Below are 12,713 nucleotides of genomic sequence, written 5' to 3' on the forward strand. Positions count from 1 at the left end.
GAAAAGTATCTACTCTGAGAATTATCATCAACATCAATTTTCTGAACAGACATTTGCAACTTCACATCATGTATAATCATCCAACTAACCTGATCAGTTGGCATCTGCTGCTGCTTAAATTGTCTGGAATTTCTTTCCTTCCAAATGTGATACACATAGCTATTGAAAGTTAATCTTCTGATAATATCTATAACAGAAGAGCCAGAGAAAGAATTAACACACCATTGAATCTCCTCCCTCTAAGTAGGTCTTTGGCCAGTCATAAAACTCATTTTTAAAAGAAGGCCCTGTCAGATTTGTGAAGAATAAGGGAAAAGTAAAAACAGGTGGTTGTCATCTTCAATACCTTGGTTACAAAGATTACAAGTAGGGGAAACTTCCACTCACCATTGTATAAGCCTGCTTTTAGTTTTAAGTCTGTGATGCAGAGCAACCCAAGATATAAAAGAATGTTTAGGGATATGCAATTTGAACCAGACCAGTTTATGCCAAGTAGGAGAATCCCTGGTCCCTTTTAAAACTTTATAAGTGTCTTTGACAGTAAACTTCCCAGAGGTAATAGGAGACCAAATCAAAGTATCCTTCTCCAAACCCTCCACCTTAACATATCTAATTTTGCTGAATATAGCATCCACCAGAATGTCCTCAGTATGAGGAAGCTTCCAGTCATCCCCCTCAATGTACTCAGAGACTCTGCAATCCCTCCTTAAGAACATCGAGTTAGCAATATCCTCTGGAATCCAATCTAAAAGTCTTTCATTTGGGTGCCAGAGGCCAGTGAGAAAAGAAGTATATTGACGATTACCAATAATAACTCTCATAAATTTAGCATCTGCCTCCCTCTGACCAAGGATGTTTCTCCAGCTCTATGAGGCATCCTGAGGACATTTTAAGCTCCAGAAGTCCTTGTCTTTGATGAGATTAGATTTTATCCAATCAGTACAGACTGACTCCTTCTCAGAAACTAACTCCCATATATGTCTCATCCCAGCAGCTTCATTAGTAGTTTGAATATCTCTAATGGCTAGTCCTCCCTCCTTATAAGTAGTGCAAACATTATCCCAGCTGATAAGGAAGTTAGTCTTCTTGTACAAGGTAGCACCAGCACAAAGAAATCTCTTAAAAATAGAATTAAGGCAGTGGATGGCCTTCTTAGGAAGAGTAAAACAAGATAACCAGTAGAAAACCATTCCATGTAAGACATGTTTTATTAAAGCAAGCCTACCAGCATAAGTGAGGGAAATATACTTCCAACATTGCACCATATTAGTTACTTTATCTATGAGAGAAATACAATCTTTAAAAGAAAGTCTAGTAGTGAGTAAGGTAAGGCCGAGATACCTCACAGGCAAGTCCCCATCTCCACAATCAAGGCAAGATAAGATATTTTGAAGATTCACTTCATTGACTGCAGAGGAGAACGATGAAGACTTTTCCTTGCTAACCTCCAGACTAGAACAAGCAATGAATTGCTGAATAGCTGTATTAAAAGCAGAAGTAGACTGAAGATCACCTTTACAGAAAACCAAAACATCATCTGCAAAACAGAGATGAGTGAGAGCAGTTTGATGGCACTTAGGATGAAGACCATAGTCACCAGCTTCAACTTGTTTCTTGAGACAAACACTTAAGATCTCCATTACCATGACAAATAAGTAAGGGGACAAAGGGCATCCTTGGCGAAGACCCCTCTTAGCTCCAAAGAAACCATAGGGAGAACCATTAATCATAGTAGAGAACCTAGAAGAGGAAATGGGGCTACTGATCCACTAAATGAAAATATCAGAAAAACCAAATTTCTTGAGAGTAATTATCACAGCTCTCCAACTAACTGTGTCATAATCCTTCTTTAAATCTATTTTAAGGGCACACCTAGGAGATCCAATAGTTCTATGATAATTTCTTAATAATTCATGTGCCAAGAACACATTATCCTGGTTAGTTCTACCAGAGATGAAAGCTGACTGATTTGAATTAATGAGCTTACCAAGAACATGTTTCATTCTCAAAGAGATTATCTTAGTCAAGCATTTGTAAAGAAAATTACAACATGATCTAGGTCTATAATCCATAACAGAATTAAAATTAGGTTTTTTAGCAACTAGGGTGAGAAAGGCAGAATTCACCTCGAAGAAGTTCTGAACTGCAGCAGTAAAGTCATCCCTTACAATACCCCAACAAGCCTTAAAAAACCATCTAGAAAACCCATTCCAGGGGATTTTCTAGACCCAATAGAAGACAAAGCCAAAACCACTTCATCCCTAGTAATAGGTCTAACAAGATCAGTCTTATCATGATCACTAAGAATACTCTCAAAGTTGATGGAATCAAAAAACTCTTGATCATCCACAAAGGTTGAAGAAGAATTATCAAACATAGAATAATAAAAATCAATGCACTCGGCAGCAATTTCAGTGTCTTCCTGCAGCAACACATTCTGTCTAGATAAAAGGGTGAGGATGTTATTTCTGGAGTACCTTTCTTTCGTAGAGTTATGGAAGAAATGGGTGTTGGAGTCTCCCAAATCAATCCATTTAACCCTAGACTTATGTTTAGCCACAGACTCCTCATACTTAGCCACCTTTGCATAATGCTTCATAGCAGACTTCTCCTGTTGAGCAGATTCAACACATAGAGGATTATGTTGGATGTGCTGTTGAATAGAGTTCATTAAAACTTTAGCATTCTCAAAATGAGAATGAATGTTCTTGAATCTCTTCTTCTTCCATAAAATTATTCTAGATTTGACTCTTTTAAGTTTAGTAATAATAACAAACATGGGATTACCTCTAACTGGTTCCTCCCAAACAGACCTTACAAGATCCATAAAATCAACCTCCTCAGTCATAAATTTAAATAATTTAAATGAAGAAGGCCCATGAACCCTATTCTCTAAAATAGAAACAACAACAACAGGAGAATGGTCAGAAATCCCAGCTTCCAAAAAATCAGCTTTTGAGTCTGAGAAATGACTAACCCAATCCAAATTAACAATAACTCTGTCAATCTTGGATAAAATTCTATTATCATCAGTGTGACCATTGGTCTAAGTGTGAAAGCAACCAGAAAAAGATAAATCAAATAGATGGTTGTCTTGAATGCAGTTCCAAAAAAAAAGATAATTCTGACGAGTAACAATACCACCAACCTTCTCATTAGGATATAAGATAGAATTGTAGTCCCTCACCACTAATAAAGAAAGAGCGTTTGCCAGAGTGAACTGCAGAATATCATTCCAGATTTGTTGTCTCACAGTTCCATCATTACTACCATACACAAACCCCACTGCAAATTTCAAGCCCCTGCAAGTGATTACCTCAACAAACAGGATTTAAGAAGAGGAGAAAAAAACATAAATCTGAACTGCTAATGGGTCCCAACCAACCCAAATACAACCAGAGTCATTATGAAAGTAATTATCAACAAAATGCCAATTAGGATTGGTAGCCCTCTTATTCTATCTTTATTAAGACTATGAACATGAGTCTCTACAATACCTAAAATAGATAAATTATTCTTCCTAATTAAATTCCTAACTTCTACTTGTTTCAGGGGATCATTCAACCCCCTAATATTCCAATTACCAAGTTTAAACATCATTATCTAATAGAGGTTTAGTCTTTCTACCTCTAGCAGATTTCTTTAAATCTGTACCTTTAAGATGGATACTCCTCGCTACTTGCATGCTTCTTTGCAGATGAATCTCTAGCTTTGCAACCAACAGAAATAGCTTGGTGCTGGGTCACCATATTAGGGTCCAGATTTTCAGCAGTTGAGACATTAATAACAGAGAAGCCTCAACTATTCATCTTCTCAATAGCTTTAGAAACATCCATCAAAACCTCACAAGCATTCTTGGTAGGAACATTAGTTACAACTCCAATACCATAATTAGAAGTAGGAATATATGAACCTTGAATCAAGTCTCTTTCATCAAACATCCTCTTTCTACTCCCCAACACCAATTCAACAACATGAGGAGTAACCTCAGGAAAGACTTGGATCTCATTGACACCAGAAATATTATTAACCATAACCTCCTCTACTACAGTAGAAACAGGTTGAACCACAGAATTATTCCCTTTATCACTGTTTACACCTTCTTAACCCATTCAGTTCTTTGAGGTTTAGTGGTTGCTTTAACCTTCTGAGGTGTAGCCTCCTTCTGTAGCCCAGTAGGAAACTTAGCATCAGAATGACCAAAAGTCTGATATCTTGAGCATTTAGGATGTTTCCAAGAGCATTCAACAGCTACCTGAAAAGCTTCTTTCCCATCTATCACCACAGGAATCTCACTAGGGAAATCATAGTAAGTGTCAATCTCCACACAGACTCTTGCAAAATTCATCCTGGATCTTTCAAGAGTTCTCTTGTCAGTCATTAAAGGAACACCCAAATAACTAGCAATAATACCAATGCCCTTTTTATTCCACATAAACAAAAAAAATTTCCTCAAAGTGAACCAGAAAAGAATAGTTTTTAGATCTTCAACCATTTGTTCAACTAGAGGAGACCAATGTCTAATCATGAAGAGTCTGCTAGCAATATAATCATGGCCAGTCTCAAGAACAGATTGTCTATCTTCATCACAACTAAACTCAAATACAAAGGTAGAATCACTATGTAAAGTCATTTTAACATCTCCTTTCAATCGTCATATCCTCTTCAAAGAATTTTTGACAAAGTAAAAAGGTAACCGACGACTAACGAAAGCTCCAACAACCAATTTCCCAAACTGTTTAATATCATCTTCGAAATCTGACAAAGAGGCCGCATAAGCTTTCTTACCATTAAACATTTGTGGAGCACTGTAAGCAATCAGCTTCTCCTTCCTCAAGGGTATAGCAGAATTAAATTTGGCTGCTATCTCAGCCCAAGAGATCTTCTTAGATCCAGACACGGGATTAGCATCTGAGCCATTAACCGTCACCACATCCCGATCAATCAGGGGAGAAAAATTCTCCACTGACTTATTCATAGCACCAACACGCAAATCACCTCCCTGAGAAGAACCCTCTAACACCTTGGGAGCAGATGAAAGAGGTGGAGAAGGAGCGGAGGAAGAAGCTGAGGCACCGCCAGACAGCGGCGGCATAGGATCCGACGAGAGGAAGAAGAAAAGAGAAAGTTCAAACCCTAATCGCCCTAGTCAAACTGTGACGACCAGAGTCAGAAGAAAGAGAGAAGTTACTCCACCTAGAGGTGATCTTACAGACTTAAGCAGTAAATATATTGGTTGTGAAGTAATTTACTTTTCCTTAAAAGTGATGTGAAGTGAATCACTATTGGGGAGCTAGAATTCGAAGAGAGGGTAGGAAAATAAATTTTTCTTTCTTGGGGTTGTACATATTAGAACATAGGAAAATGAGTTGGGCATTTCAATGGTAGGCAAAACTCTTTATTCTCTCGGATTTTGGCTTGAAAATATAAATGATAGTGGAAAGATTGGGCTACCTCCGACCTCCGTCCTTGGAATCAACATCCAAACCCATTGGTCATTTTTCTTTTTAAAAAAAATCATGCATTGATTTTGTAAGAGCATTGCTCGGTCGAACTCGCATGCGTTGCTATCTCAAGCATGTTTGTCAATGTTAGTGATCAAAACTATAAGTTTTGATATCTAGCATATTTATAGATGTCTAGGACTAGGACATAGATAGTGTACTTGAGATTACATTTCACAGAGTTCATCACTTGAAAACGAAGAACTACTAAGGGGAACTAGTGGAACTTCTTCGACAAAAGGTATGTGGAGACTTGAACTCATCTATCACTTGTAAAGTATATTTCTACTATCTTCTATATTGAGACATAAGTCGTGTTAAGATATAGTTTTCTCTATACACATTTGAGATTTCGAGCTGAGTATATCTCGCTTACATATTTTCTCGAAACTTAGTTTATTCCCCTTTTCCTTAAAAGATAAAGCTAAATCTTGGCTGTATAGTTTGGACTCTGAGTCAATTGAAACCTATGACCAACTACTTTTGCCTTTATACATAAGTTTTTCCCAAGGCATAAAACATCGTCTATTAGGACAGAAATATGTACTTTTGCCCAACAAGAGGGAGAATCTTTATATAGGTACTTAGAAAGGTTCAATGACTTGATATCTCAATGTCCTCATCATGGTTTGGAGAATGTTAGGTTAGTTCAGATCCTCTACGAGGGTTTAGATTATTCAACAATAACCATGGTTGAGTCCTTATGCACAGGTGGGTTTGAGAATAAAACTGTTGATGAAGCGATGACATTTTTGAATGAAACCGCCGATAAGACCCAACAATGGGAAAATAGTAGGGAACCCCAGAAAACAATTCTTCTAAGTAGAGGAAATGTTAATAGGGTAGAAGGATCTTATGAGTCAGATGCCAAAATAGCAGCTATAGCCAAAAGGTTAGAAGCCTTAGAATTAGGTCATTCTAGTGATAGTAGTGGTATAAATGAGCCTTTTTGGGAAGGCCATGTTGTTGAAGAGCAAGCCAATGCTCTTTATAACAACACTAGATTTGATAACCGACAGAAGTTTGACCCATATTCAGAAACCTATAACCCTGGATGGAGAAACCATCCAAACCTTTTTTGGTCCAAAGGCCAGAATCAAGGTCAATCTAGTAATGCTCAGGTTCCCCCAGGTTTTGGATATACTAAGAATCCTTCAGCTCCGGCACAGTTTCAGATCCCTTCAGATAAGAAAATCACGAGTTTAGAAGAGTCTCTTGCCTTGTTAACTCGGAACACTTTAGAATTTCAGCAATCGGTTGCACAAGGATTAGATGAAAATAAAAAGATGGTACAAGCTAACTCTCAGGATATTTCCGAGTTGAAAACCCAGCTTAGTCAGATAAATGAGACACTGAGAGAAAAATGAAAGTTTCCTAGTCAACCACAACCCAACCCTAGGGGAGTCCATCAAATATCTTTAGCTGGTGAGAAATCATCAAACCATGTGAACTTCATAACAACCCTTAGGAGTGGTAAAACGGTAGACAATAAGGTAGCCATGCCTAGTGGACATACTGTAGTTCCACCTTCTACTTCCCAAGAGGATCCCGTAGACGAGGAAACTGAAACAGTCTCTAAGGATTCCCAAGAAATTCCTGATAGGTTTACCTTTGTGCCTAGAGCCCCATATCCACATTTATTAGCCCCAACAAAGAAGGAGTCGACTTTCAACGAGATAATGGAAACATTTAAGCAGGTGAACATCAACGTTCCGCTATTAGAAGCAATTAGGCAGATGCCTGCTTATGCCAAGTTCCTTAAAGATCTTTGTACACGAAAGCGTAAGCTTAATGTCCATAAGAAAGCTTTTTTAGCTGGTCAGGTAAGTTCCATTCTTCTGAACCAAACATCCCCTAAGTATAAGGATCCTGGATGCCCCACCATATCTTGTGCAATTGGTGATCACATGGTCGATAAATCTTTACTTGACTTAGGAGCTAGTGTTAACTTACTCCCGTATCATGTATACACCCAGCTAGGTTTGGTAAGTTGAAACCGACTAAAATGACACTAGAATTAGCTGATAGGTCTGTCAAAGTCCCTCGTGGTGTCATAGAGGATGTTTTGATTGAGGTTGATAAGTTTATTTATCTTGTGGATTTCGTTGTTCTAGACACCCAGCCTGTTCAGGACCCAAGTCGTCAAATCCCAGTGATTTTAGGTCGCCATTTTTAGCCACAGCTAACGCTGTCATCAACTGTAGGACTGGGCTTATGAACATATCCTTTGGTAATATGACCACTGAACTAAATGTCTTTAATGTTACTAGACAACCTTCTGAGAACGATGATTTAGAAGAAGTGAATATGATTAGCACTTTAGTTCAAGATTTGGTTCAGGATAATTGGCTTAACACTTCACTGGTAGATTCTTTAGATGATTTTGAGGAAACCATTCTCTTAGATCAGATATGTGATTAATCTCTAGAAGAATCTCTTGAGTATTTAAAGGACTCTGAAGATCCGGAAAGTCAAGAAATAGTTAGAGGTAAGTTCTGGGGTAGTGATGGTTCTTGTGATTGTATCGTATCCCTAATTAGAGTCCCTAACTTGGGACTCGAGCCTTGTACATCTGAGATATTACTTGAGTCTTTTCAGACTCCGCAACCCGATCCTCCTGATACTGTCCAGGAGGTAACCCGGGTATTAGAGACCCGTTTTTCGGATGAATCTATTTATCGAGACACACATATGAAGTTCAATTACGCGCCGCAGATAAACCCAGTTGTCTTGACAGAGACCTTAGATGAGGACGTGCTCCTTCTTTTCATTTTTCTGAATCAGTGCAGTTGTCTCATACTGGTGTCAGCTCTATTTGGTCTTATGGACCCACAATTGTTTCGACTATTGATATATGACTTTGGAAGGTGACAATCCTTTTGAGGTATTTGATGTCTAGCTAAAGACATTAAATTTAGCATTTCCTGGGAGGTACTCATGCTCACGGTAATATCCTTCCTTATTTCTTTTTCCATCCATCAAGGGGTAACAGTTTCTTATTGTTCATTCCATCTTTAAAACATTGAGGACAATGTTAGATTTAAGTTTGGGGGTGGGGAAGAAACTTTTTGTTAGCTCTTAGCTGCAACAAATAAACTCTAGAGCCTAGAAATTTATGCTTATTAAGGTTGGCACTAACCAATCTAAGTGGATGGGAACATCTTGGTTGTAGGAGTTGAGGAACCAATCTGATTAGATGGAAACATCTAAAGAGTCTATTCATAAAAGCACAGATCTCAGGTGTTAGAATTTAAAAAAAAAACATGGTAGTTTCGCCATATCTCGTTGAATCTTAATCCTTCTGTTTTTATTTTTTAAGTGATTTGGTGGAGCACACGATTCAAGTTGTTACCTTTGCTATGGTGGAATAGAGTGATTGAGATACCAACATTTAAGAAAAAAAGAGACCAGACCATTAGACCAACCGGAATAAATAAAGTCGACCACTGGTGCCCTTGTATATGCCAGTTGTGTTGACCTAGAGTTAGGTTTATCGACCACTGGTCCCCTTGTATATGCCAGTTGTGTTGATATTAGTTAGACCGGTATCTCAGTCCATTAGGATAGGTTCACCTTGGCAGAGGCCTTCAGACAGATATGGGAAACACCGTTCACTTTTAACCATCTCTTTATCCATCTTCTTAATATTTCCATGTGATTGGTTGACTCCGGTTATGATGTACAGAAACTATCTGAGTAGAGCTATGTCACTTATATATGAATTTAGTATGTTGAGTGCAAACTCGTGTACAACAATTGGAATTTCGCATCAGGGTACTTCCTCCTGTACTCAATGAGAGTATGCCAACCAAGGAGATTCTTTAGTGCCTTCCAAGGTTCTGCGTAGATAGCTAGGGTCTGGAGTAAAGGTTTTGTGGGTACACCTCTGGTAAACCCTCCGGAGACAACACTCCGCCATTAGGACCTAGTGGTTTAACGTCTTTTTGCACGTGCTAAGTGTAGTCATTTTTATTTTCTATATTAGATTTGCTCGAGGACTAGCAAATAATAAGTTTGGGGTTATTTGATAGACACATTTTTGTGTCTGAATTGTCCTCAGTGTCTCTATTGCTAGTGCTTGATTTTGTACTTATTATGATGTTTTTATGTTTGTGTAGGTGTTTTTGGAGAAATACACTTGTGCGGAGAAAGTTGCTCAAAAAGTGCTATTTGGACCCCTGGAGGACATTTGCTCTACGGACCCCAGATTTGGCTAAGGGACACCCAAGGTTATGCGTAGCCCAAATTCATCCTCAACACCCAAATTTGTCCTCAACACCCATCTGCTATTCGCACCCCAGGAAAGCATAGGGGCACTTCATCTTCAACATTTCAAAAAAATATTTTGGCGGGAAAATATTTCCATTCACTGGCAGATTTTTCGATCGGATTTTGGAGGAGTTTTTGTGTGATTCAATCGCTGAAACTTTATGGGCAGTTGTGATATGTCCTAACAGAGCTGGTATGGGTGTTTGTTTCGATCAAATTTGGCTGAAAAATCCGTGAGAAGAAAACATGGCAGCACGTGCATGAGAGGAACAATTCACGGGATTGCATGAGTTTTGGAGAATTTAAACGTGTTCTGCTCATGTTTGATGACTCGATCAACACTTTGGACCTTGACAAAGATAAATAAGGAGATTTTGCAGATGTAGAAACGCGTGAGAAGCTAAATCAGGGAAGAAAATATTCCCAGAATATTTTCTTTACTGCCCCAGTTCAATGAAGAATATTGAGAATTATGGCGTGATTAAATGAGGCTGAGGAGTATAAATAGATTGCTGGGATCATAGAGAAGGGGGACGGAGAGTTTGGGGTCAAGAGGAGAGCTCAGGAGGCGTGAATCAAGAGTTTTCAGAACTCTGTTTCTGCTGCTGCACCAAGAACACGAAGAACAAAAGACCACCAGAGGCAGTCGTTTATCAACAGTGACCACGACAGACACACGAGGGTCGCAGAGTTACAACAACAGCAGTTCTTTTCTATCGTTCTTTGTAACAGCGTTTTGCAACAATTATAAACGTTGCAAACACCCAACTTTCATCATTTTCTCCATCTCATCATTTGTACACCTACTTTGAGCAATGAAATCAACTTTTGAACGTGTTTCCAACATCACGACGAGCTAAACCCAATCCCTGGGTCTATGGAAGAAGCCATTGTTTCGGTAAAAGTGATATATTTCTATTAATTAATTACAACAACTCTATTATGATTTTTGCATTGAACTAAAAAATTGTTTATATGATTTTGATTAGTTAGGTATATTTTCTCTTGATAGAATATGCTTGATTTAGGGTTTTGATATTCTATGCTTGGATTAACATCTATTCTTTTGGAAATCTACATGTCTAGGCAATACTATTAGAATCAATTGGAATGTTGAGTTGCACAATATTGTTTTATTAAATCACTAATATCAACCAATGGTGGAATCCTAGCCCTATTCTCTCCATAATTTTCACAACATCTTTTTAATTTAGTTCGCTCTTTTATTTATTAAAAAAAATCTAAAAATCCGCTTTCACAAGTCTTGAACGAATCATATTACTACAGCAACTTTGAAAACACATTAAATTTTTGGTGCTGCCGACGCGGACTTGTCTTTAGGCTAGAGTTTTTAGATTTTTTTTCTTTTAGGTTTTTATTTTATTTGTTCTTCTTTACGTTTTTTGGGTTTTTGTCTTTTTCTTACAGAATTCGGAATTTGGAGCGAAAGAAAATTTTGCCAAAACTTTTGGTGAATACTTACAGACTTCAAGTGAAAGGCAAAGCGAAAGGAGCGAAAGAAGAAATTTTTTTTTTTAGACTTTCTTTTTCTTTTGCACTTTATCTTTTTGGACTCTGGACTTTAAATTTTGGGACATTATTTTTTTTTTAAACCCTACGGAAGGGTAGTTTAAATATAAACTGTTTGCAGAGAAGGACGGTGATTACGATATCACCTCGGCCCCTCAAGTTCGTACATGACATAGGAGTCGTGGCCCGAGTCGACTACAAAGGTTCATCCCCCGTCTGGTACGGGAGGTAAGTTTGTCGAAACACTCGCGAATCTCCTGTCATCGATTTACTGTCTTCCTTCGTATGTATATATGTTGAGGACTTGAAAACGGCTGCTTTAATTTCCTAGTAAAGGGCAAGGACTGGCCATACAAGATAAGGGTTCGGATTTCATCACCGTTCTCTTCTTGCCCGCCTTAGGAAAACGACACCAAACGCGAACCTAAGCCTAAAATTTTGACTAGAACGAGACCGATAGGGTAACGAGCTTAACAGGAAAGTCATTCGAAAAATATTGGTTACTCTTTTAAGCATACTTCGAAGTTCTTGACGGTTTCTGTAAGTTGAATACGTGACTGTGCCGACTTGTAATACCGGTAAGGCCTTGGGTATCAAAGCTCCACCGAGCTTTCCTCGCCTCTATTCAACTTACTTTAACTCGGATTGATTCCAGAGGGGTTTGCTTAAATTGTAACGAATTCCCGTTCGAAGGGTTAGAAGCTGGTCTAGAAACAATCTAAGTGGAGCCATCATGCTTTTTGTTTGCTAGAAATCAGTAGGTCTGCTGTGGTGGAGTCAGCCTTGTTTGTGTTTGCATAGATCATCCCTTCCTTTTTAGGGCTTTTCTTTTTGATTTTGTTTTTCTAGTGTATGCCCGAAGTTTTTAAACGGACTTGGAAAAGAAACACTCTAGGTCGTTTGTTTAGTGAAAAACCTAGTAGTTCTTCTTGTGAAGGCGGGGAGCTCGAAGACTCTTCTTTTGAGAGCCCCGTTTTTGAAAACTTCAGTTTTGAGAATCTATCTCTTCGTGAGGAAAGTACCCCTAGTCCTTTGGTAGTGCCAACATGGCAACTTTGAAAGCTTTGTTAAACCCAACTAGGACCTCTCGTCCGTCTTGTATCAAGTTAGCTGAAACCGAGGCAAATTATGAATTGAAACCTGGGACTTTACAGATGCTCCCAATGTTTTTAGGGAAGGAGAATGAGAACCCCTATTTTCATGTTAGGGAATTTGAGGAAGTTTGTAGTACTCTGAAAATTAAAAACCTAAGTGATGATGCGTTGAAACTTAGGTTATTCCCCTTTTCCTTAAAAGATAAAGCCAAATCTTGGCTATATAGTTTGGACTCTGAGTCAATTGAGACCTATGACCAACTTACTTTTTTCTTTATACATAAGTTTTTCCCAAGGCATAAAACATCGTCTATTA

At 38.3% G+C, this 12,713-nt stretch overlaps 1 protein-coding gene across 1 annotated transcript; it reads right to left on the minus strand.

The window, feature by feature from the left end:
* Positions 1–866: 866 nt before the first annotated feature.
* Positions 867–3,749, minus strand: LOC113338529. The gene is made up of 5 exons (XM_026583931.1): positions 3,680–3,749; positions 3,149–3,285; positions 2,174–3,046; positions 1,833–2,018; positions 867–1,769 (listed from the first exon to the last, which is right to left on the minus strand). The coding sequence occupies exons 1-5, from the start codon at positions 3,747–3,749 to the stop codon at positions 867–869; spliced, it is 2,169 nt and encodes a 722-aa protein (XP_026439716.1).
* Positions 3,750–12,713: the final 8,964 nt, after the last annotated feature.

This window comes from Papaver somniferum, unplaced genomic scaffold, assembly GCF_003573695.1.
Source record: "Papaver somniferum cultivar HN1 unplaced genomic scaffold, ASM357369v1 unplaced-scaffold_19, whole genome shotgun sequence".
In the NCBI taxonomy this organism is placed as follows: Eukaryota; Viridiplantae; Streptophyta; class Magnoliopsida; order Ranunculales; family Papaveraceae; genus Papaver; species Papaver somniferum.